The following is a 23,619-nucleotide window of genomic DNA, read 5'->3' on the forward strand; positions in this document are numbered from 1 at the left end:
CGTGGGACGTGAGGCTTCGTCCAAGAGGCCTGTGGTCAGGGGAGGGACGAGTCTCAGTGCTAGGCATCACTAAAGGAGGGCTCAGAGGGGGGCGAGAGGAGCACCCCCAACAGTTTAAGGGCCCCCACGGCCACCCGGAAGAGACCAGGCAGGGTCCCCGGATGTTACAGTTGCTGACTTCTGTGGGGGAGGGGCCACAGGTCACTAGAGGGAGGGGTCATAGGCCGCCTGGCCAGTCATCAGGCTGAAGGCCTGGGCGGGGGGGTGGAGCCGTGAAGGCACCGCCCACTCCGTGTAGAGGACCTCTAAGCCCCACCGTGCCCCTGCAGCCAACCCGCGAGACCCTGTGCAGCGTGGCCGCCCTTTCAGTCCGGACTGTGAGGAACGTGAGGCTGGCTCCGAGCCGAGCAGACCTAGGTCTGGAGAGAGACCGAGGAAGCCTAGGTTCTGCAAGGGCTCGAGGTGAGGACCCTGAGGGAGAGCCGGAGGCTTCCCCTGGCAGAGGTGCGGGCTGAGGTCGGAGGCCGGTGCCATTGGTCCCGGAAAGTGGCGGGCACGGGTGTTCGGATGTGGCCTCTCGTGAGTTTCGTTTTGAGACGCGTGGGACGTGAGGCTTCGTCCAAGAGGCCTGTGGTCAGGGGAGGGACGAGTCTCAGGGCTTGGCATCACTAAAGGAGGGCTCAGAGGGGGGCGAGAGGAGCACCCCCAACAGTTTAAGGGCCCCCACGGCCACCCTGAAGAGACCAGGCAGGGTCCCGGGGATGTTACAGTTGCTGACTTCTGTGGGGGGAGGGGCTTCAGGTCACTAGAGGGAGGGGTCATAGGCCGCCTGGCCAGTCATCAGGCTGAAGGCCTGGGCGGGGGGGTGGAGCTGTGAAGGCACCGCCCACTCCGTGTAGAGGACCTCTAAGCCCCGCCCTGCCCCTGCAGCCAACCCGGGAGACCCTGTGCAGCGTGGCCGCCCTTTCAGTCGGGACTGTGAGGGGACGTGAGGCTGGCTCCGAGCCGAGCAGACTTAGGTCCAGAGACCGAGGAAGCCTAGGTTCTGCAAGGGCTCGAGGTGAGGACCCTGAGGGAGAGCGGGAGGGTTCCCCTGGCACAGGGTGGGGGCCGAGGTCGGCTGTCGGCGCCATTGGTCCCGGAAAGCGGCGGGCACGGGTGTTCGGATGTGGCCCCTGGGTACTTTTGTCTTGGGATCCTGGGTAGCCTGGGCCTTTCTTGAGGGTTGCGGATTTCAGTCAAATGTGGGAGAAATCCTGGGCTCTGCGAGGCTTCAAGGTGAGGACCCTGAGGGCGGAGGTCGAGAGGCCCTTCCACAGAGGTGTAGGGGCTGTTGCTCGCCGAAACATCAACCCAGGAAACGCCTAATTGAGGGGTGAGATACAGCGATTCGTGACTTAAGTTGGGCGGCAGAGGGGTTTGAGACTGAAGGGCCCCGTCTCAGGTCAGTGGAGCGATGGCCCAGCCTCATGCATCCCCAGGCGCGAGGTGACTATCCTGAAGGGGTGGAGGCTCTCTTCACTGCAAATAGAGATGTGCGCGGGGTAGGGGGCGGCAAGCTGGCAAGCCCTGCCATGCACTTCTCTTACCGCCGAGAAACCGTGGGCACGAGTCCTGACTTCCGTTTTGGGAGTCTGAGGGACGTGAGACTTGTTAATTAGGGCCGGACTTGGGTCAGCAGAAGGACAAGTTCCAGGTCTTGCCCGCACAAGGTGAAGACCTCGAGGGAGGAGGCCTCTCACCGCGCAGTGGATGTGCTGCCCCCACTCCGCCCAGTTTTTAAATCCCTGGAGGCCCCACTTAGGGCCCCGGATGTGTTTTATTTTTTATTATTTTTTATTATTATTATTTTTTTATTTATTTATGATAGTCATACAGAGAGAGAGCGGCATAGACATAGGCAGAGGGAGAAGCAGGCTCCATGCACCGGGAGCCCGACATGGGATTCGATCCCGGGTCTCCAGGATCGCGCCTTGGGCCAAAGGCAGGCGCCAAACCGCTGCGCCACCCAGGGATCCCCCCCCTGATGTGTTTTATCCAGACCCCCATCTTGGGAGTCTGAGAGATGTGAAGCTTTTTCTGACCAAAGCCGATTCAGATTGCCAGAGGGAGGAGTCCCAGGTCCTGGCAGGCGCTAAAGTGAGGACTCTGAGGAAGGACTGAGGGGAGCTCTGGCTGCAGAGCAGTACCCCAGCGCTCCTCCCCTGTCCCTGTTTTCTGCCTGGGAGGCTCCATGCAGGGCCCTGGGTGTGGTGTATCAGGACGTCCATCTTTCGAGCCTGAGGGAATGGGCCTTTTCTGAGAGGTGCAGACTCAGGTCAGTAGAGGGAGGGGTTGTAGGCCCTGCCATGCATCAAGGTGAGGACTCTGAGGGCAAAGTGCAGGGACCTCCCAGTCCAGACAGTGAGGGTCCCATGAGAGCCTGCCCTAAGGGAAAAAAAAAAAAGAAAAGAAAAGAAAAGAAAGAAAGAAAAAAAAAGAAAAAGAAAAAAGAACCTTGCCCTCATGCTAGTCCTGAGAAGACTGCAGCCGGGTGTGGAGCACAGGGGTAATTCTTTTCCCCCCAACTTACTTCTCTGGCATCTCAAGGAGTTGGTGGCCATGGGGTGATGAACCATCCTCAGGTCAGCAGAAGGGAAGGGGTGCAGTCCCTGTCAGGAATAAACATGAACACTTTTAGGATGGAAAATGGGACCTTCTACTGCAGAGCGGGGGCCCCTTTCTGCACTTGCCACCAGCCAAGGGAGGATTCAGGCAATGGTGGTCAGACGTGGTGTTCCATCAATTCTTCCGGGAAGTGGTGGGGCTTGCCTCATGGCAGTGAGGCCTTTGTTTGAGGGAGCAATATGAATACCTTGAAGGAGGATAGAAGATATCCCCCCCCACCCCGCTGCAGAACAGATGAGATTCAGCCTCTGCTGTGAGCCCTAGGACGTGGCAGGATGTGTCTTCTCTTTACTTTTATTTGGAAGTTCTTAGGGAAATGAGGACCTAGGTGTGAAGGGGCAAGGGCAGCTTCATGGAGGAGTCTCAGGCCCCACCACGGGTCAATTTAAGGACTCAGAGCATCCCCTTCACCAGAGCAGATGGGACCCAGTGCTTCTCTTTTTTTTTCTTTAAGATTTTATTTATTTATTCATGAGAGATGCACACAGAGAGAGGCAGAGACACAGGCAGAGGGAGAAGCAGGCTCCATTCAGGGAGCCTGATGTGGGACTCGATCCCGGGTCTCCAGGATCACACCCTGGGCTGCAGGCAGCGCTAAACCACTGCACCACCAGGGCTGCCCGACCCAGTGCTTCTCTACCCTTGCTGTCAACATGGGAGGACCAGGGGTATGGTTACTGAATGTAGCCACCCTTCCTTTTTTTCTGTTTTGGGGGGTCCCATGGAAGTAAGGACCTTGGTCTGATGGGTGTAGCCTGAGTGCAGCCAAGGGAGGAGCACTGCACTCTGCCAGGTGTCAAGATAAGGACTCTAAGGGAGGATTTAGAGGATCTCTCATGCTATAAAGAGATGTCTTACAGAAACTTGCCCCTGCTGTCATCTTTGGAAAGCTCCACAGCAGGGTTGCCAAATAAAGAGTGCTTCCTGATTTCCACTTTGGGAGTCTGAGGGAGGAGAGGCTTTTTCTGGGGGTTGTAACCTCAGGTTGATAGTATAGTCCAGGCCCTGCCAGGCATCAAGGAGAGGACCATGAGGGAGGATTGAGAGGACCTGCCACCTCAGGTAGATGTGATGTGGTCTTGGCTTGCCCTGAAAATACCCCAAGGGAGAAGAGGCCCCAGCCCTGCCCCTCCTGTCAACCCCAAGAGTCCACAGACAAGGTTGGTTAGATGAGACATTTCCTTACTTTTGTCTGGGAGAGAGTTTTAGAGAGGTGAGGATCTTGGTCTGAGGAGGTGACACATCAGTTCAGAAGAGGGAGGAGTCCTAGGCTCTGTCAGGAATCAAGGTAAGGACTCTTGGTGAAACCTAAGCCCCCCTTCCTGAAAAAAAGGACCCCACAGAATCTCAGTCCTGGGAAGATCTGAGCAGGGGTGGCCAGGTGGGAGGAACTCTCACTTCTGCTGCAGACTCTACCAAGAATCAAGGGGATAGAGTGGTTCATGGAGGTGAGGTCTTGGTTGGAGGGAGAGACTTAAGGTCAGCAGAGGCTAGGACAGGCCTTACCAGGAGTGCAGATGAATATCCTGAGGGAGGTTTGGGTATATTCACCATGCTGGAATGGACCCCGGGCAGGAATGGCTGGATTTGGTGTCTTTTTACTTTTGTTTGGAGTATCCCAGGGAGGTGAAGGTCTGAGCTGGTGACAACAGCAGAGGGAGGAGTCCCAGGATCTGTGACAAGTCAAGGTAAGGTAAGTACTTTGAAGGAAGACTATGGGTACCCCCTACCAAGATAGAAGGAACCTCACAGAAACTCCACCATGTGTCCACTGCCCACACTGGGAGGATCTGGGCAGGAATGCCCAGATGTGGTACACCGTCACTTCCTGCGACCTTGGTCTGAAAGGGTGGTTTCAGGTCACCAGAGGAAGTGGGCCCAAGCCCTGACACAAGTATGGAATACCTTAAGGGAAGGCAGAGGGAACCCTTCCTCCCCCAAACTGTGACAGATGGGGCCTAACCCCTGCTGTCAGCTGGGGAGACCCTGGGAAGGGGGGCTGGCTGTGATGTCTCTTCATTTTTGTCTTGAAGGACCTGGAGCTGAGGTCCTTAGTCTGAGTGTGAAGGCAGGTCGACTGAAGAAGCCACATCAGGTCAGAAGAGGGAGGAGTCCTAAGCTCTACCAGAGTCAAGGTAAGGACCTTTGGTGAGGAGCAAGGGTATTTCCCACCCCAGAAAGAAGAGACCGAATAAAGTCTGGCTGTCTTTTATTCTCGGCCCTGGGATAACCCAAGCAGGGTTGTCTGGATATAGTGTCTAGCATTTTCCCAAGGGTGAGGGCGGTGTCCCAGAGAGATGAGGTCATGATCTGAGGGGGTGATGTTCAGTCAGCAGGGAGTAGCTCAGGCCATGCCAGGAGCAAAGATGAATGCCATGAGGGAGGATTCAAGATAGCCCCACCACAGAACAGGGGGGCCCTGCCCTTGCTGTCAGCTCTGGAAGGATCTAGCAAAGGTGGCAAGATGTGGTGCCGTCTCCTTTTTGTGTGGTGGTTCTCAGAGAGGTGAGGGCATTGCTCTGAGGAGGAGCCGCGTCAGGTGAGCAGAGGAGTCCTAGACTCTGCCAGAGTTTAGGTTAGGGTGAAGGCCAAAGGCGTACCCAGCCCTATCCTGCCCCTGCTGTCAGCTGTGGGAGGCCCTGGGGCATAGTGGATAGATACAGCGTGTTCTCAGTCCCTTCTTGGTGGTTTCAGGGCAGTGTTGAAGGCTTGTTCTGAAGGGGTAGAGTCAGGACAGCAGAGGAAGGGGTCCCAGGCTCTACCAGGCATCAGTGTGAAGGATGAGGGAAACCCTCAGCCAGGAGAGAGGGAATCCCACAGACTTTGGCCACCCTTGCTGTGATCCAGGGAAGCCCTGGGCTTGTATGGTCAGATGTGTTGCTTTTTTACTTCCTCCTCATTGGTTTCAGGAATATGATCTCCTGTTCCAAAAATTTTGCCTTAGGCTAGCAGAGGCAGGGAAGTTGGGGAGGGGTTGGCCGTGATTGGGGGGCAGTGGGCAGGCCTTGTTAGGGGAAAATTGAGAACCTTAGCGCAGAGGGGATCATCCACTGCAGAACAGGAGGGACCTCCCAGAGCCTGAGCCCCCGAGCCTGTCCAGTATTCCAGGAACCATGCGGTGAGGTCTTGGTATGAGGCACTTGTCTTCAGGTCAGCAGAGCAGAGGAGGCCCAGGCAGTGGTAGGAGCCAAGGTGAGGTTCGCACCCTGAATGTCTACTGAGGACTCAACCCATGTCAGAACAGAAGGGACTCCAGAGTGCCTGACTTCACTTGCCCACAGCCAGCTCTGGAAGCCTTGAGCTGGGCTGGCTACAGCCTGAAGAGCTTCCATATCCTCCTACAGGTTTCTAGGAGACAAACCATTCAGCAGGACAAGAACCCTGTGAGGCCCTAGAGCACCCCCTGAAGAGCCTGTAAGTTGGCCTTTGTCAGAGCTGCCAAGGGTGTGTTTCTCTGCTGAGACCACTAAGCCTCTTCCTCCCTCTCACAGGCCTGTGGTACCCCATCTCTTACCATCTTGCTCATACCTCTGCCTGCTTCTTCCAAGCAGTGTCATCATGCCTCACTCTTTAAAGCCTCTGCACCTCACATTTGAGCCAGACTTTCAGGCCCCGCATGAAATACAAGACCTGGCAGTAGCATGTGTTCTCACATCTGAGGAGGAGGAGGAGGAAGACGAGACTACTTCGGTTTCCTCTTGCTCTTTCACCTTCTCCTACCCCTCCACCTCCTTCTCCCCGCCTTCCTCTCCTGTGATCCCAGCCTCTTCAGAGGAGGAAGAGAACCCTGCTGCAACACTGAGTCCTCCTCAGAGTCCTCAGAGCTCCTGCTCCTTCTCTGCATCATGCAGCACATCAAATGGAGTCTGCAACAGCCAAGAGCAGGGTTCAAGTTCCCCACAGACCTCAAAAGATGCTGAATATTCTCCCAGAGATCCGCTAGATGAGTCAGTGGCTGATTTGGTGCGTTATTTGATCCTCAAGTATCGATTGAAGGAGTCCGTCACAGAGGCAGAAATGGTGAAGGTTGTCGCCGAAGGGTACAAGACACAATTCTCTGTGATCTTTAGGAAAGCTACCAAGTGCTTGGAGGTAATCTCTGGCATTGATCTGAAGGAACTGAACCCCACCACCCACTCCTATATCCTTGTCAATTCACTAGATTTCAGTCATGAGGAGATGCTTAGCAACAACCAGAGTATGCCTAAAAACGGTCTCCTGATAATCATCCTGGGTGTGATCTTCATGGAGGGCAATTGTGCCCTTGAGGAAGACATCTGGGATTTTCTGAATATAATGGGAGTGTATGCTGGGAGGGAGCATTTCCTTTATGGGGAGCCCAGGAAGCTCATCACCAGAGATTGGGTGCAGGAAAATTACCTGGAGTATCGGCAGATGCCTAACAGGGATCCTCCATGCTATGAATTCCTGTGGGGTCCCAGGGCTCATGCTGAAACCAGTAAGATTAAAGTTCTAGAGTTTTTGGCTAAGATCAAAGGGATTGACTCCATTTCCTTCTCACACTGGTATGAGAAGGCTTTAAAAGATGAGAAAGAGAAGGCCCAGGATGGAGTTGGTTCTGTGAATAATACTTCCGCCGTAAACATTGCATAGCATTGGCCATCAGCTTCTCCTGCCCCAACTGAAGGGTGACACCAAATATTCACTCTGTATTTGAAGAGGGCAGTCCTAGCTCTGAGGTAGAAGAGGGTCAGGGTCTGGCTGGGGAGAACACAGTGTACAAGTTTGTGTTCCTGTTCTGTATGGATTATTTGGAGGTTTACCTTTTTTTTTTCCTTTTGGTATTTTTCAAATGCTATTTTGTAATAGAAGATTTTTTAGCTTTAGAATCTAAGTATATAAATGAATTTGTTACACATTTATTGCTGTTTATCAGATTTAAGAATAGGAGTTTTTATATTTTACAAAGAAACTGGGAAATGTTCCATCTTATTTTATGACCTGGAACAAGATGATATGACACTGAAATGGGATTTTCCTTGGAAATGTGAAAGAAAATGGAGAAAAAAGTGTAAAAGGTGGTTAAATTTTGGATTCCCTTAACCACTTTAGTTTGTCGTTCTGTAAAACTAAAAGATACGTACATGGATTTGTTTGGCTCACTGAAGAAAAGTAGGTGTAATTTCAATAAATCTTATTTTAAAAAACCCTGCCTTTTGTCTCATTTATTCACCAAACATTAATTGGATATTTTCTCCTTGGAAAGCACTATATTAATAGTGGAAATACTAGGATAAGCAAGAACCATGTCTAATCATAAAATGGTAGATGCTAGGAGCAGCAAACTTCAGGAGATGATGAGATGTACTCCAATGCCTAAAGAACAGGTAAAAACAAGGAGTGAGGGGCACCTGGGTGGCTCAGTGCTTGAACGTCTGCCTTTGGCTCAGGTCCTGATCCCGGGGTCCTGGGATCAAGTCCTGCATTGGCCTCCCCGCAGGGGGGGCTGCTTCTCTCTCTGCCTGTGTCTCTGCCTCTCTCTCTGTGTCTCTCATGAATAAGTCAATAAAATCTTAAAAGGGGAAAGGAGGTGGATCTCCAGATGTGAGTAGGCAAGTAGAAATGCCCTAAGCTGAGGCAGTGTAGGGCTTTGGGAAACTGCAATTTCTGCTGTGGGTGGTAGCAAAGGCCACACTATCAGGTGATGTGTTCTGGAAGTGACAGAAAAGTCTGGCAAACAAAACTGCTTAGTAGTTCCTTTTGTATCGTGGATAAACTAGAGAGAGATTTCCACCTGGGGCAGGTACGGAAGATGTCCTGAACGCTTGTCTCAGTGCAGTTAACACAGTGCACTTACCTAGGTGTTCTGTATATATCATATGCAATGATTTCTTGGGAATAGGGTGATACTCCCTTGAGGTGGTACCCAGAAGCCACTAAACTGGCATTCTTCCCTAGCCAGAGAGAATAACATTAAAGGTAGGTTATCTTGAGTGTAATTGGGCCAAATCTAAGCAAATCTAGGCTTTGGTGGGAGTGAAATGAGTGAAAACCGTGTTTTGGATGGATGAACAGCTAGGGAAGGAAGGAGTTGGTCTTTGACTCAAAAATTTTGGGAACTTTGAGTTACATCAGCTGAGAAAGACTCAAGTCATAGCCAACTTAATATACTCTCTAAGAGGGAAAATTTAATGAGTTTTATTTGTGAAGCAGCATTTTTGTCTAATTTGACGTTCTGACTCCTATTTAGCTGCATGTTATCTGAGATGTCTTGGATAAACATACAATCCCAGAAGAGAGGGCAGTAGGTCTGGGGACAAAATAATATTAGGAGTAACTGCTATTAAAGATCTGATAAATGCCAGGCACTGTACCAGATACTCTTCTTTCTTTTCCGTCCTTTCTTTCTTTCAAGATTTTTATTTATTTGACAGCACAAGATGGGGGAGCGGCAGGTGGAGGAAGAAGCAGTCTCCCTGCTGAGCAGGGAGCCGGATGTGGGGCTTGATCCCAGGACCCTGGGAAGGTGACCTGAGCTGAAGGCAGAAGCTTAACCAACTGAGCCACTTAGGTGCCCCCCAGATACTTTTCTTTACATCCTTATAGCATGAGGCAGGTCTTCTGTCTCTTACACCATTCTCTTCCCAGTACTCTGTAATGTCTCTCAGGCAGTAAAAAGAAGGACCAGGAGACAACGTACTAAAAGCAAGCTCCTAAAGAAAGAAGAAGAAGTGAGAATAAAACATAATTCGGGAACTGACTGAACTTTATTTATCCTGTGCTGAAACCTATTAATACCTTAGTAGCTGATTCTGCCCAGGAGCTATCATTTATGTCCAGTTCTAGCACTTTTCTGAATTACACCACCTCCCCCCTAATCTTCTCCAGTATTTCCTCCTGTCTAATTCTAGAACCTGGCCTATGGACCAGCTCACCACTGTCTTCTCCAAAGGCTGTCCTTTACTCCCAGTGGACAATCCAGAACCACTTGCCATCTCCCTAACATAGAACATTCCTACCCCTGCAAAAGTCCTCTGACTGTCCCAAACATCGCTCTGGAACCCTGATAGCAAAAACCCCTTGAGTTTATTTTATTCACTTGGTTGACATTTTTATTTTGTATATATTTATTTATTGGAGTTCGATTTGCCAACATATAGCATAACACTCAGTGCTCATCCCATCAAGTGCCCCACTCCGTGCCTGTCACCCAGTCAACCCAACCCCCCGCCCACCTCCCCTTCCACTACCCCTTGTTCATTTCTCAGAGTTAGGAGTCTCTCATGTGCTGTCACCCTCACTGATATTTCCCACTCATTTCCTCTCCTTTCCCCTTTAATCCCTTTCACTAGTTTTTATATTCCCCAAATGAATGAGACCATATAATGTTTGTCCTTCTCTGACTGACTTACTTCACTCAGCATAATACCCTCCAGTTCCATCCATGTCGAAGCGAATGGTGGGTATTTGTCGTTTCTAATGACAGGAATATTCCATTGTATACATAGACCACATCTTCTTTATCGATTCATCTTTCGATGGACACCGAGGTTCCTTCCACAGTTGGGCTATTGTTTACATTGCTGCTAGAAACATCGGGGTGCAGGTGTCCTGCCATTTCACTACATCTGTATCTTTGGAGTAAATCCCCAGCAGTGCAACTGCGGGGTCGTAGGGCAGGTCTATTTTTAACTGAGGAACCTCCACACAGTTTTCCAGAATGGCTGCACCAGTTCACATTCCCACCAACAGTGCAAGAGGCTTCCCCTTTCTCCACATCCTCTCCAATATTTGTTGTTTCCTGTCTTGTTAATTTTCCCCATTCTCACTGGCGTGAGGTGGTATCTCATTGTGGTTTCGATTTGTATTTCCCTGATGACCAGTGATGCGGAGCATTCTCTCAGGTGCGTGTTGGCCATGTCTATGTCTTCCTCTGTGAGATTTCTGCTCATGTCTTTTGCCCATTTCATGATTGGATTGTTTGTTTCTTGGGTGTTGAGTTTAATAAGTTCTTTATAGATCTTGGATACTAGCCCTTTATCTGATACGTCATTTGCAAAAATATTCTCCCATTCTGTAATTTGTCTTTGAGTTTTGTTGACTGTATCGTTTGCTGTGCAGAAGCTTCTTATCTTGATGAAGTCCCAATAGTTCATTTTGCTTTTGTTTCTCTTGCCTTCATGGATGTATCTTGCAAGAAATTGCTGTGGCCAAATTCAAAAAGGGTGTTGTCCGTGTTCTCCTCTAGGATTTTGATGGATTCTTGTCTCACATTTAGATCTTTCATCCATTTTGAGTTTATCTTTGTGTCTCGTGTAAGAGAGTGGTCTAGTTTCATTCTTCTGCATGTGGCTGTCCAATTTTCCCAGCACCATTTATTGAAGAGACTGTCTTTTTTCCAGTGGATGGTCTTTCCTCCTTTGTCGAATACTAGTTGACCATAAAGTTGAGGGTCCACTTCTGGATTCTCTATTCTGTTCCATTGATCTATGTGTCTGTTTTTGTGCCAGTACCACAGTGTCTTGACCACAGCTTTGTAGTACAACCTGAAATCTGGCATTGTGATGCCCCCAGCTATGGTTTTCTTTTTTAAAATTCCCCTGGCTATTAAGGGTCTTTTCTGATTCCACACAAATCTTAAAAAAATTTGTTCCAACTCTCTGAAGAAAGTCCATGGTATTTTGATAGGGATTGCATTAAACGTGTAAATTGCCCTGGGTAACATTGACATTTTCACAGTATTAATTCTTCCAATCCATGAGCATGGAATATTTTTCCATCTCTTTGTGTCTTCCTCAATTTCTTTCAGAAGTGTTCTGTTGTGTTTAGGGAATAGATCTTTTACCTCTTTGTTTAGGTTTATTCCTAGGTATCTTATGCTTTTGGGTGCAATTGTAAATGGGATTGGCTCCTTAATTTCTCTTTCTTCAGTCTCATTGTTAGTGTACAGAAATGCCACTGACTTCTGGGCATTGATTTTGTATCCTGCCACACTGCCAAATTGCTGTATGAGTTCTAGCAATCTTGGGGTGGAGTCTTTTGGGTTTTCTATGTAGAGTATCATGTAATCAGTGAAGAGGGAGAGTTTGACTTCTTCTTTGCCCATTTGGATAGCTTTTATTTCTTTTTTTTTGTCTGATTGCTGAGGCTAGGACTTCCAGTACTATGTTGAATAGCAGTGGTGACAGTGGAAATCCCTGTCTTGTTCCTGATCTTAGGGGAAAGGCTCCCAGTGCATGCCCATTGAGAATGATATTTGCTGTGGGCTTTTCGTAGATGGCTTTTAAGATGTTGAGGAATGTTCCCTCTATCCCTACACTCTGAAGAGTTTTGATCAGGAATGGATGCTGTATTTTGTCAAATGCTTTCTCTGCATCTATTGAGAGGATCATATGGTTCTTGGTTTTTCTCTTGTTGATATGATCTATCATGTTGATTGCTTTACAAGTGTTGAACCAGCCTTGCATCCCCAGGATAAATCCCACTTGGTCATGGTGAATAATCTTCTTAATGTATTGTTGTATCCTATTGGCTAGTATCTTATTGAGAATTTTTGCATCTGTGTTTGGCAGGGATATTGGTCTATAATTCTCCTTTTTGGTGGGGTCTTTGTCTGGTTTTGGAATTAAGGTGACCCTTGCCTCATAGAACAAGTTTAAAGTATTCCATCCCTTTCTATCTCTCAGAACAGCGTTAGTTAAGAATAGGTATTGTTTCTTCTTTAAACATTTGATAGAATTCCCCTGGGAAGCCATCTGGCCCTGGACTTTTGTGTCTTGAGAGGCTTGTGATGACTGCTTCAATTTCCTCCCTGGTTATCGGCCTGTTCAGGTTCTCCATTTTTTCCTGTTCCAGTTTTGTTAGTTGGTGATTTTCCAGAAATGCATACATTTCTTCTAGATTGCCTAATTTATTGGCATATAGATGCTCATGATATGGTTTTAAAATCGTTTATGTTTCCTTGGTATTGGTTGTGATCTCTCCTTTTTCACTCGTGATTTTATTAGAGTCTTTTCTGTTTTGTTTTTAATAAGGCTGGCTAATGGTTTATCTATCTTATTAATTCTTTCAAAGAACCAACTCCTGGTTTTGTTGATCTGTTCTACAGTTCTGATCTCTATTTCATTGAGTTCTTCTCGAATGTTTATTCGATTTATCTTCTGCTGGGTGTAGGTTTTGTTTGCTGTTCTTTCTCCAGTTCCTTTAGGTGCAAGGTTAGCTTTTGTATTTGAGTTTTTTCCAATTTTTTTTCCAAAAAAATTTCCAATTTTTTGAGGCATGCTTGTATTGCGATGTATTTGCCTCTCAGGACTGCTTTTGCTGTGTCCCAAAGATTTTGAACGGTTGTATCTTCAGTCTCATTAGTTTCCATGAATCTTTTTAATTCTCCTCTTATTTCCTGGTTGACCCTTCATCTTTTAGCAGGATGGTCTTTAACCTCCATGTGTTTGAATTTCTTCCAAATTTCTTCTTGTGATTGAGTTCAAGTTTCAAAGCATTATGGTCTGAAAATATTCAGGGGACAATTCCGAACTTTTGGTGTCAGTTAAGACCTGATTTGTGACCCAGTATGTGGTCTATTCTGGAGAAAGTTCCATGTGCACTTGAGAAGAATGTGTATTCAGTTGCGTTTTGATGTAAAGTTCTATAAATATCTGTGAAATCCATCTGGTCCAGTGTATCATTTAATGCTCTTGTTTCTTTGGTGATGTTGTGCTTAGAAGATATGTCATTTGCAGGAGGCACTGTGTTGAAGTCTCCCAGTATAAGTGTATTATTATCTAAGTATGTCTTAACTTTGGTTATTAATTGATTGATATATTTGGCAGCTCCCACATTCGGGGCATAAATATTCATGATTGTTAGTTCCTCTTGTTGGATAGACTCCTAAGTATGATATAGTGTCCCTCTTCATATCTTACTACAGTCTTTGGGATAAACTTTAATTTATCTGATATGAGGATTGCTACCACAGCTTTCTTTTGAGGACCATCTGAATGGTAAATGGTTCTCCAACCTTTCATGTTCAGGATGGAGGTGTCCTTAGGTCTAAAATGAGTCTCTTTTAGACAGCAAATAGATGGGTCTTGCTTTTTTATCCAGTCTGAAATTTTGCGTCTTTGATGGGATCATGAAGCCCATTCATGTTCAGAGTTCCTATTGAAAAATACTCACCATTTGCTTCAACATGGATGGAACTGGAGGGTATTATGCTGAGTGAAATAAGTCAATTGGAGAAGGACAAACATTATATGTTTTCATTCATTTGGGGAATATAAATAATAGTGAAAGGGAATAGAAGGGAAGGGAGAAGAAATGGGTAGGAAATATCAGAAAGGGAGACAGAACATAAAGACTCCTAACTCTGGGAAACGAACTAGGGGTGGTGGAAGGGGAGGGGGGCGGGGGGTGGGGGTGAATGGGTGATGGGCACTGAGGGGGGCACTTGACGGGATGAGCACTGGGTATTATTCTGTATGTTGGCAAATTGAACACCAATAAAAAATAAATTTATTATTAAAAAAAGAAAAATATGAATTTAGTGTCATCATAATACCTATTCAGTCCCTGTTTTTGTGGATTGTTACCTTGGACTTCCTTTTTCTTTTACAGAGTCCTCCTTAATATTTCTTGCAGAGCTGGTTTGGTGGTCACATATTCTTTCAGTTTCTGCCTATCTTGGAAGCTCGTTATCTCTCCTTCTATTCTGAATGAGATCCTTGCTGGATAGGGTATTCTTGGCTGCATGTTCTTCTCATTTAGGACCCTGACTATATCCTGCCAGGCCTTTCTGGCCTGCCAGGTCTCTGTGGAGAGGTCTGCTGTTAATCTAATCTTCTCCCCATATAATTTAGGGATCTCTTGTCTCTTGCTGCTTTAAGGATTTTCTCTTTATCTTTGGAATTGGCTAGTTTCACTATTAAATGTTGAGGTGTTGAATGGTTTTTATTGATTTTAGGGGGGATTTCTCTATTTCCTGGATCTGAATGCCTGTTTCACTCCTCAAATTAGGGAAGTTCTCGACTATGATTTGTTCAAATATGCTTTCTGGTCCTCTGTCCCTTTCAGCACCCTCTGGAACCCCAATTATACATAGATTTTTCCTTCTGAGGCTGTCATTTATTTCCCTTAACCTTTCCTCATGGTCTTCTGATTGTTTTTCTCTTTCTTCCTCAGCTTCCTTCCTTGCCATCAACTTGTCTTCTATGTCACTCATGTGTTCTTCTACCTGGTTAACCCTCGTCATTAGGACCTCCAGCGTGGATTGCATCTCATTTAATTGATTTTTATTTTCAGCCTGATTAGATCTAAATTCTGCAGTAATGAAGTGTCTTGAATCCTTTATGCTTTTTTCCAGAGCCGCCAGTAGCTTTATAATTGTGCTTCTGAATTGGCTTTCTGACATCGAATTATAATCCAAATTCTGTAACTCTGTGGGAGAGAGCACTGTTTCTAATTCTTTCTTTGTGGTGAGTTCTTCTTTCTAGTCATTTTGCTCAGTGCAGAGCGGCTAAAAAGGAGTTGTACTGGAAAAAGGAAGAAAAAAAGAAAAAAAAAACAAAGGAAACAAGGAGGGGGTACCCTCTGATTCTATATACTGTAAGCCCCTCGACTTCCCCTGGAGCTGTCCAGCCTGCTCTGTCAAGAACTTGCTCTTCCCCTGTCCTTCCAGCTCGTCTGGGGGAGGGGCCTGCTGCGCTGACTCTCAGGTGTGTGCACCTGGGCAGCTTCCCCGCCCCCTGCCAGGTGCACGGCTCAGTGGGAACTGTTTGTCCTGTGAGGCCCCTGGTCCCTGGTGGCCCCGCTCTATCCCAGGCACAAGGTGACACCGGGAGGAACAACCCCACTGGTGGCGGCCAGCTCCCCAGCCCTGGAGTCAGCTCCAGCAGTAACTCCTGCAGCTCCACGTCCGCAGGGGCCTGGATGCTCTGGGGGTGGGGGCGCTGACATGCACAGCTCAGGGCCAGCCGGTGGCAGGAGCGTCCTCACTGTCCTAAGCCCTCCTGGCCTCTGCCTGTCCCCGGGGGGAGCGCCGGATCTTGGGCTGTGTCCCCCGTTGCCCTGGGCTCCGGGGCCTGCACCGCTGGAATCCCGCTCCCGGGTGGCGCAGCCCCCTCCACGCAGAGCTGCCGCTGAGCTGCTCCCAGGGCCCCGCTGGGTGTGCTCCAGCCTTTTATCACGCTCAGCCCGTGGGGTGGGTGCTCTCCCTGGGGCGCCCCTCCTGTTAGTGACCCCGGGAATCTGGGGACTCCACCACCCCTCCTGTGGTTCTGCCCGGTTTTCCTGCTGAGCGCCTTTCCGTCTGGGAAGAATCTGGGACAGATTTTTAAAGTTCCCGCTTCTCCAGGCTGGGGTCCCCTGTCCTGAGGCTCCTGCCCCCCTTAGCCCGGCTCCTCGCGGGGCCCCTCCCCCACTGGATTCTTTTTTATTTCTCCCGCCTTCCTACCTTGTTAGAAGCACAAACTGTTCTCTCTCTAGCATTCCCGCTGTTCTCTCTTTAAATCTCAGGCCGAATTCGTAGGTTTTCAGGATGATTTGAAAGTTATCTAGGTAAGTTGGTGCGGCAGGTGACTTGGGGACCGTACTCCTCCACCAGCTTGCCAACCCCTTGAATTTAAAAGTTTGATTTGGACAAGGGTCGTTTAGGTTGATCTATAGGAAGTTGAATAGTGACCCTTCAAAAGATATGTCCAAGTTCTGATTTCCAGTATAGATTTCCCTCTCTATCTGAAAGTAGAGCATTCCCATGAAAACTTTTGTAAGCCTAAATGGCATAACCTGGAGAAGCAATTACCATTAATTTACAAGGAAAATGTTTTTAGCATTCCCAGGCCCCCAGAATAACCTATCTTAGGCTTTTCTGCTACCTTAGGACACATCTTGCTAACAGATCTACAAAATAAATCAAGATGCTCAGATAACTTCCAAATGTATGGCAGCTTAATGCTGAGATGCTGAGTGTGGTTCCACAGGGGAAGGAGCTTGGTGGTGTCACCCTCTCTGCTTGGGAGTGTGTGCTGCTTCTATAAGGTCTCACTGCAAAATAAATGCTGGACTCTATTTTCATTTTTCACTTTTTTTTTCTTAAAAGCAAAAATCCTCTTTGGATTTCTTTTGGTTAATGAAAACAGGTACAAACATACATAGATCTTTCCTAAAAATGAAGTGGCACAACACCAACTTTCTAAAAATGGGCCATACCTGTATGTGTGCATGTGGCCTTATTTGGGAGTAGAGTGTTTGCAAATGCAATGACTTTGGGAATCTAGAGTTGCGATTGTCTTGGATTTAGAGTGGGCCCTAAAAACAATGAATGGTGTAAAAAGAGAAGGGAGAGGGAGATTTAAACACAGACACAGACAGGAAGCATGGAATCCGAGATTGGAATGAGCCATCTGAAAGGGAAGGAATGTCAAGGATTGCTGCCAGTTGCCAGAAGCTAGGAGACAGCCATGAGACAGAGTTCTCCTTCAAAGTCTGCAGAAGGAACCAACTTACTGACTCCTTCATTTTGGACTGTGGGCCTCAAGAACTATGAAATAATAAATTTGTATTGTTTTAATCCAGTAAGTTTGTGGTAATTTGTTACGGTAGCCCTAGGAAGTTAATATATAGTCATTCCCACCCACCACCACCCCCGACCCCAGTGTACTTAAAAACCTCTCAGTGTTTTCCAAATGGGCTTGTGAGTAGGCTCTAATATGACATGTAATCTACTGGTTATTGGCATGTAACTCTGAAGTCAGATGATTTTTGAAACCACCCTGATATCTGCAGTAGGATTTTAATGGGGTACATTTTTTGAAATTGTCCACTGAACACACACATAGATGAATGAGCTTACCCATGTGGTTAAAACCCAAAGCCTCCAGAAAAAAAAAAACCCTGAAACAAAACAAGAGGAGTTAAGATGGTGGAGGGGTTGGGGATCCTAAGTTGGTCTGGTCCCTCAAATACAGCTACTTATCAAATCATTCTGAACATCTGAGCAATCAATCAGAGGTCTTGGAGAATAAATAACTGCAAGTCTACAAGTAGAAAAATGACCACCTTTTGGAAGGTAGGAGGTGTGGAGACTTGAATATGGTGTGATATGGATATGGTAGTGAGGATGGAGCCTGCCTAAGGAGGCTACTGCAAAGGCAGTGGAGTACAAAATGGGAACTTCTGGAAGTTGGCTACAGTAGGGGACACGTCCAGCTTAAAGGTGCTCAGGTGGCGAAGTGGCTGCAGAATTCCAGGTGTGACACTGTGGTCTGAGGATACCCTGGGTCATAAGAAGAATGGGGGTGCTTGAGTGCTACACTGTTTCCAGGCACGGGAGTGTGGTAGCTGGCTGAGAACCACTGGATTTCTGCCCTGTATTGCCATAAACTGCGAACTTCTGCACAGTTGTATGGCTGCTTTCCTGGGCCTGGTCAGCAAAAGGCAGAAGCATGGCGAGACCCTCCCCAGGAGGAACAACACAGGTCCATGCTGCAGGAGCCCCTAAGATTTGAAGTTTTGAAATTCAGTCATGTGCCTGAGATAAAAAAAAAGCTCGGACACAGGCAGGGTGAACACAGGGTTCTGATGGAAATCAAGGAGACAAGAGTGATTGCTCTTCTGTGAGGGCTTACTGAGTAGTGGGGGGTGTGAATTTTCAGCTTGAGGGCTAGAGACTGGGGTGCTGCCATATTCATCTGGCCTACCAGGGCTGAAAGACTTGAAGCAAAATGGCATCACCTAATGGAGTCCAGAGCTGCTAACACCAAGCCTGCCTCCCTGCACCCTGGAGATACATTTCCACTAGTGAACGTCCACCTGAGACTCAGAGCAGCAGACTCTTCCCCCAGAAGACCAGTACAAATAACTATCTCACACCAAGTTTACTGATCATACAATGCTGCAAAGCTCCAGCTCTACGGGAAAATAGTATCTAGCTTCCTTTGTACTTTTATTCTTTATTTTATTATTATTTTTCATTATACTTTAAAATTTGTATTACTAGATTTTAAAACAAAGACTGTAATAAGAGATGAAGAAGGACACTATATCATGAAAAAGGAGTCTATCCACAGGAAGATCTAACAATTGGAAATATTTATGCTCTAACTTGGGAGCAGCCAAATATATAAATCAATTAATAGCAAACTTAAGAAACTCATTGATAATAATACAATGATAGTAGGGGACTTTAACAACCTACTCACAGCAATGGATAGATGATCTAAGCAGAAGTCTGACTAGGAAACAAGGGCTTTGAATGACAGACTGGACCAGATGGATTTCACAGATAAATTCAGAGCATTTCATCCTAAAGCAGCAGAATATACATTTTTTTCAAGTGCACATGGAACATTCTCCAGAACATAACACATACTAGGTCACAAATCAGGAATCAACCAGGACAAAAAGATTGAGATCATACCAAGCATATTTTCAGACCACAATACTATGAAACTTGAAGTCAACCAAGAAAAAAATTTGGAAGGACCAAATATATGGAGCCTAAAGAGCATCCTACTAGGGGCACCTGAGTGGCTCAGTCAGTTAGCATCTGCCTTTGGCTCAGGTCATGATCCTGGAGTCCTGGGATCAAGCCCCACATGGGGCTCTCTGCTCAGCAGGGAGTCTGCTTCTCCCTCTGTCCCTCACCCCACTTATGCTCTTTAAAAAAAAAAAAGAGCATCCTACTAAAGAATGAATGGGTCAACCAGGAAATTAAAGAATTTTTAAAAATTCATGGAAACAAATGAAAATGAAAGCACAATTATTCAAAACATTTGTGATACAGCAAAAGTGGTCCTAAGAGGGAAGTATATAGCAATATAAGCATTTCTCCCAAAACAGGGAAGGTCTCAAATATACAACCTAAACTTACACCTAAAGGAGCTGGAGAAAGAACAGCAAATGAGCCTAAACCCAGCAGGAGAAGAGAAATAATATAATCAATGAAATAGAAACAAACAAACGAAAAAAACCACAGTAGAACAGACAAATTAAACTAAAAGCTGGTTCTATGAAAGAATAAAATTGACAAACCCCTGGACATACTTATCAAAAAGAAAAGAGAAAGGACTCAAATAAATAAAATTATGAATGAAAGAGAAGAGATCACAACCAACACCTAAGAAGTACAATTATAAGAACATATTATAAGCAACATGGGATTCCTGGGTGGCTCAGTGGTTGAGTGTCTGCCTTTTGACTCAGGGTGTGATCCTGGGGTCCGGCATCAAGTCCCACATCAGGCTTCCTGATTCACCCTCTGCCTGTGTCTCTGCCTCCTTGTCTTGCTGTTTCTCATGAATAAATAAATAAAATCTTTTTTAAAAAGAACATATTATGAGCAACTATATGCCAACAGATTAGGCCTTCTGGAAGAAATGGATGCATTCCTGGACATGTATAAACTACCAAAACTGAAACAGGAAGAAAGAGGAAACCTGAACAGTCCTGTAACCAGTAAGGAAACTGAATCAGGAATCAAAAATCTCCCAACAAACAAGAGTCCAAGGCTGTATGGTCTCCCAGGGGAATTTTAGCAAACATTTAAAGAAGAGTTATTATCTATTCTTCTCAAAGTATTCCAAAAAGTAGAAATGGAAGGAAAACTTCCAAACTCATTCTATGAAGCCAGCATCTTACCTTGATCCCCAAACCAGACAAAGGCCCCACTAAAAAGGAGAATTACAGACCAATACACCTGATGAACATGGATGTAAAAATTCTCACCAAGATACTAGCTAATGGGATCCGACAGTACATTAAAAGTTTACCACCACCAAGTGGGATTTACTCCTGGGCTGCAGGAGTGGTTCAACATCTGCAAATCAATCAACATGATATACCACATTGATAGAAGAAAGGATAAGAGCCATATAATCATTTCAAAAGATGCAGAAAGAGCATTTGACAAGATACAGCATCCTTTCTTGAAAAACCCTCAACAAAGTAGGGGTACATGGAACATACCTCAACATGATAAAAGCCATATACAGAAGACCCACAGCTAATATCATTCTCAATGGGGAAAAAATGGGGAAAAACTGAAAACTTTCCCCTAAGATCAGGAACACAACAGGGATGTGCACTCTTGCCACTGTTCTTCAACATAGTACTGGAAGTCCCAACCTCAGCAATCAGACAACAAAAAGAAATAAAAGGCATCCAAATGGGCAAAGAAGAAGTCGAACTTCCTCTCTTCACAGATTACATGATAGAATATGTAGAAAACCCAAAGGACTCCACCCCAGAATTGCTAGAACTGATACACGAGTTCAGCAAAGTCACAGGATATAAATCAATGCACTGAAGTCTGTTGTATTTCTGTACACCAGCAATGAGGCAGCAGAAAGAGAAATAAAGGAATTGATCTTATTTACAATTGCACCAAAATTCCTAAGATACTTAGGAATAAACCTAACCAAAGAGGCAAAAGATCTGTACTCTGAAAACTATAGACTAGTTATGAAAGAAATTGAGGAAGGCACAAAGAAATGGAAAAACATTCCATGCTCATGGATTGGAAGAACAAATATTGTTAAAATGTCCATACTACCCAAAGCAGTCTACACATTCAGTGTAATCCCTATCAAAATACCATTAGCTTATTTCACAGAGGTAGAACAAACAATTTTAAAATTTGTATGGAACCAGAAAAAAAACCAAATAGCCAGAGGAATGTCGAAAAAGGAAACCAAGCTTTGGTTTCCTAAAGCTGGAGACATCTCAATTCCAGACTTCAAGCTGTACTACAAAGCTGTGATCATCAAGACAGTATGGCACTGGCACCAAAACTGATGCATAGATTAATGGAACAGAATAGGGAACTCAGAAATGGACCATCAACTCTATGGTCAACTCATCTTTGACAAAGCTGGAAAGAATATCCAATGGAAAAAAGACAAAAAAGACAGTCTCTTCAATAAGTGGTGTTGGGAAAGTTGGACAGCCACATGCAGAAGAGTGAAACTGGACCATTTCCTCACACCACACACAAACATAAATTCAAAATGGATGAAAGACCTAAATGCGAGACAGGAATTCATCAAAATCCTGGAGGACAGGGCAGCCCTGGTGGCTCAGTGGTTTAGCACCGCCTTCGACCCAGGGCGTGATCCTGGAGACCCGGTATCGAGTCCCGCATCGGGCTCCCTGAATAAAGCCTGCTTCTGCCTCTGCCTGTGTCTCTGCCTCTCTCTCTCTCTGTGTCTCTCATAAATAAATAAATAAATAAATAAATAAATAAATAAATAAATAAATAAATAAAATCTTTAAAAAAAATCCTGGAGGACAGCACAGACCTTGGCCACAGCAACTTCTTGCTAGACACAGCTCCAGGGGCAAGTGAAACAAAAGCAAACATGAATATTGGGACTTCATCAGGATAAAAGCTTTTGCACAGCTGAGGAAACAGTCAAAAAACTAAAAGGCAACCTATAGAATGGGAGAAGATATTTGCAAATGACATATCAGATAAAGTGCTAGTATCCAAAATCCATAAAGAACTTATCAAACTGGGGATCCCTGGGTGGCGCAGCGGTTTAGCCCCTGCCTTTGGCCCAGGGCGCGATCCTGGAGACCCGGGATCGAATCCCACGTCGGGCTCCCGGTGCATGGAGCCTGCTTCTCCCTCTGCCTGTGTCTCTGCCTCTCTCTCTCTTTCTCACTGTGTGCCTATCATAAATAAATAAAATAAAGTAAAAAATTAAAAAAAAGAACTTATCAAAATCAAACTGCCCCCCCCAAAAAAAAAGTCCAGTCAACAAATGGGCAGAAGACATGAACAGACATTTCTCCAAAGAAGACAAAGAAGGCTAACAGACACATGAAAAAAATGTTCAACATCACTCATCATCAGGGAAGTACAAACCAAAACCACAATGAGATACCCCCTCATACCAGTAAGAATGGCTAAAATTAACAACTCAGGAGACAATAGATGTTGGCCACGATGCAGAGAAAGGGAAACCTTCTTACTGCGTTGACAGAAACTCAAACTGATGCAGGAACTCTGGAAAACAGTATGGCAGTTCCTCAGAAAGTTAACATTAGAACTACCCTATTGCCCAGCAGTTGCACTACTGGGTATTTATCCAAAGGACATTAAAGCCTCAAATTGTTAAAATTAAAAAGGAAAAATAAAACAAGATGAGAATAGAGAGGGAGGCAAGCCATGAAAAAGACTCTTAACTGTAAGGAACAAATTGAGGGTGGCTGGAGGGGAGGTGGGTGGGCTGATGGGATTGGGTGATGGGCATTAAGGAGAGCACTTGATGTAATGAGTACTGAGTGTTATATGCAACTGATGAATCACTAAATTCTACCCCTGAACCTAATAATACAGTATATATTAAACAACTTGAATTTAAATAAAATAAACAAAACAAACAAAAACTAACAAACTCTAAAGCCTCCTCCATAAATGGTAGATAAAGAAAGGCCATAGAAACATCTCTGTAAGCAAACATCTACAGTGGCTGAATTCTTAAAATCTTTGGAATCCTCCTCAGAGGTGAAGAATGGTTTCTTAGCAGACATGCCAGCTCTGATTAAAAAAAAAAAAAAAACTTGAAAAAACAATCATCATTATACACTATAGGTTTTTTTTTTTGTTATTTCCAAGTTCTTTTACTGAAACCATAACCCCCAAAGGGGGTATTATTAGGATGCCTTAGGGAGGTAATTAAGGTTCAATGAAATCATGAGAGTGGAGCCTCCATGATGAGATTAGTATCCTTATAAGAAGAGAGACTTGAGACCTGTTGGCCACGTGGTGACAAAAGAAGAAAATGGGTGGCTGGCTGCAAACCAGGAAGGTCCTTTCCAGACACCGAATCTGCCAGCACCCTGATCTTAGACTTCACAGACCTTGGAACAGTGAGAAATTTCTGTTGTTCAAACCATCCTGTCTATGGAATCTTACTATAGCAGCCCAAGCCAACTAAGCCATCCTTCCACTGCCCCTTGTCTGTGTATCTGCCCCACAAGAAAAATCCTGATTTG

General features: G+C 45.8%; 1 protein-coding gene across 1 annotated transcript; it reads left to right on the plus strand.

Moving 5' to 3' along the window:
- The first annotated feature begins 6,225 nt into the window (after nucleotides 1–6,225).
- LOC121482687 (melanoma-associated antigen 10-like) lies at nucleotides 6,226–7,281 on the plus strand. Its single transcript, XM_041740503.1, has one exon. It carries the CDS (start codon nucleotides 6,226–6,228, stop codon nucleotides 7,279–7,281), a length of 1,056 nt encoding a protein of 351 aa, XP_041596437.1.
- Nucleotides 7,282–23,619: the final 16,338 nt, after the last annotated feature.

The sequence above is a fragment of the Vulpes lagopus genome, chromosome X (genome assembly GCF_018345385.1).
Source record: "Vulpes lagopus strain Blue_001 chromosome X, ASM1834538v1, whole genome shotgun sequence".
Taxonomy (NCBI): Eukaryota; Metazoa; Chordata; class Mammalia; order Carnivora; family Canidae; genus Vulpes; species Vulpes lagopus.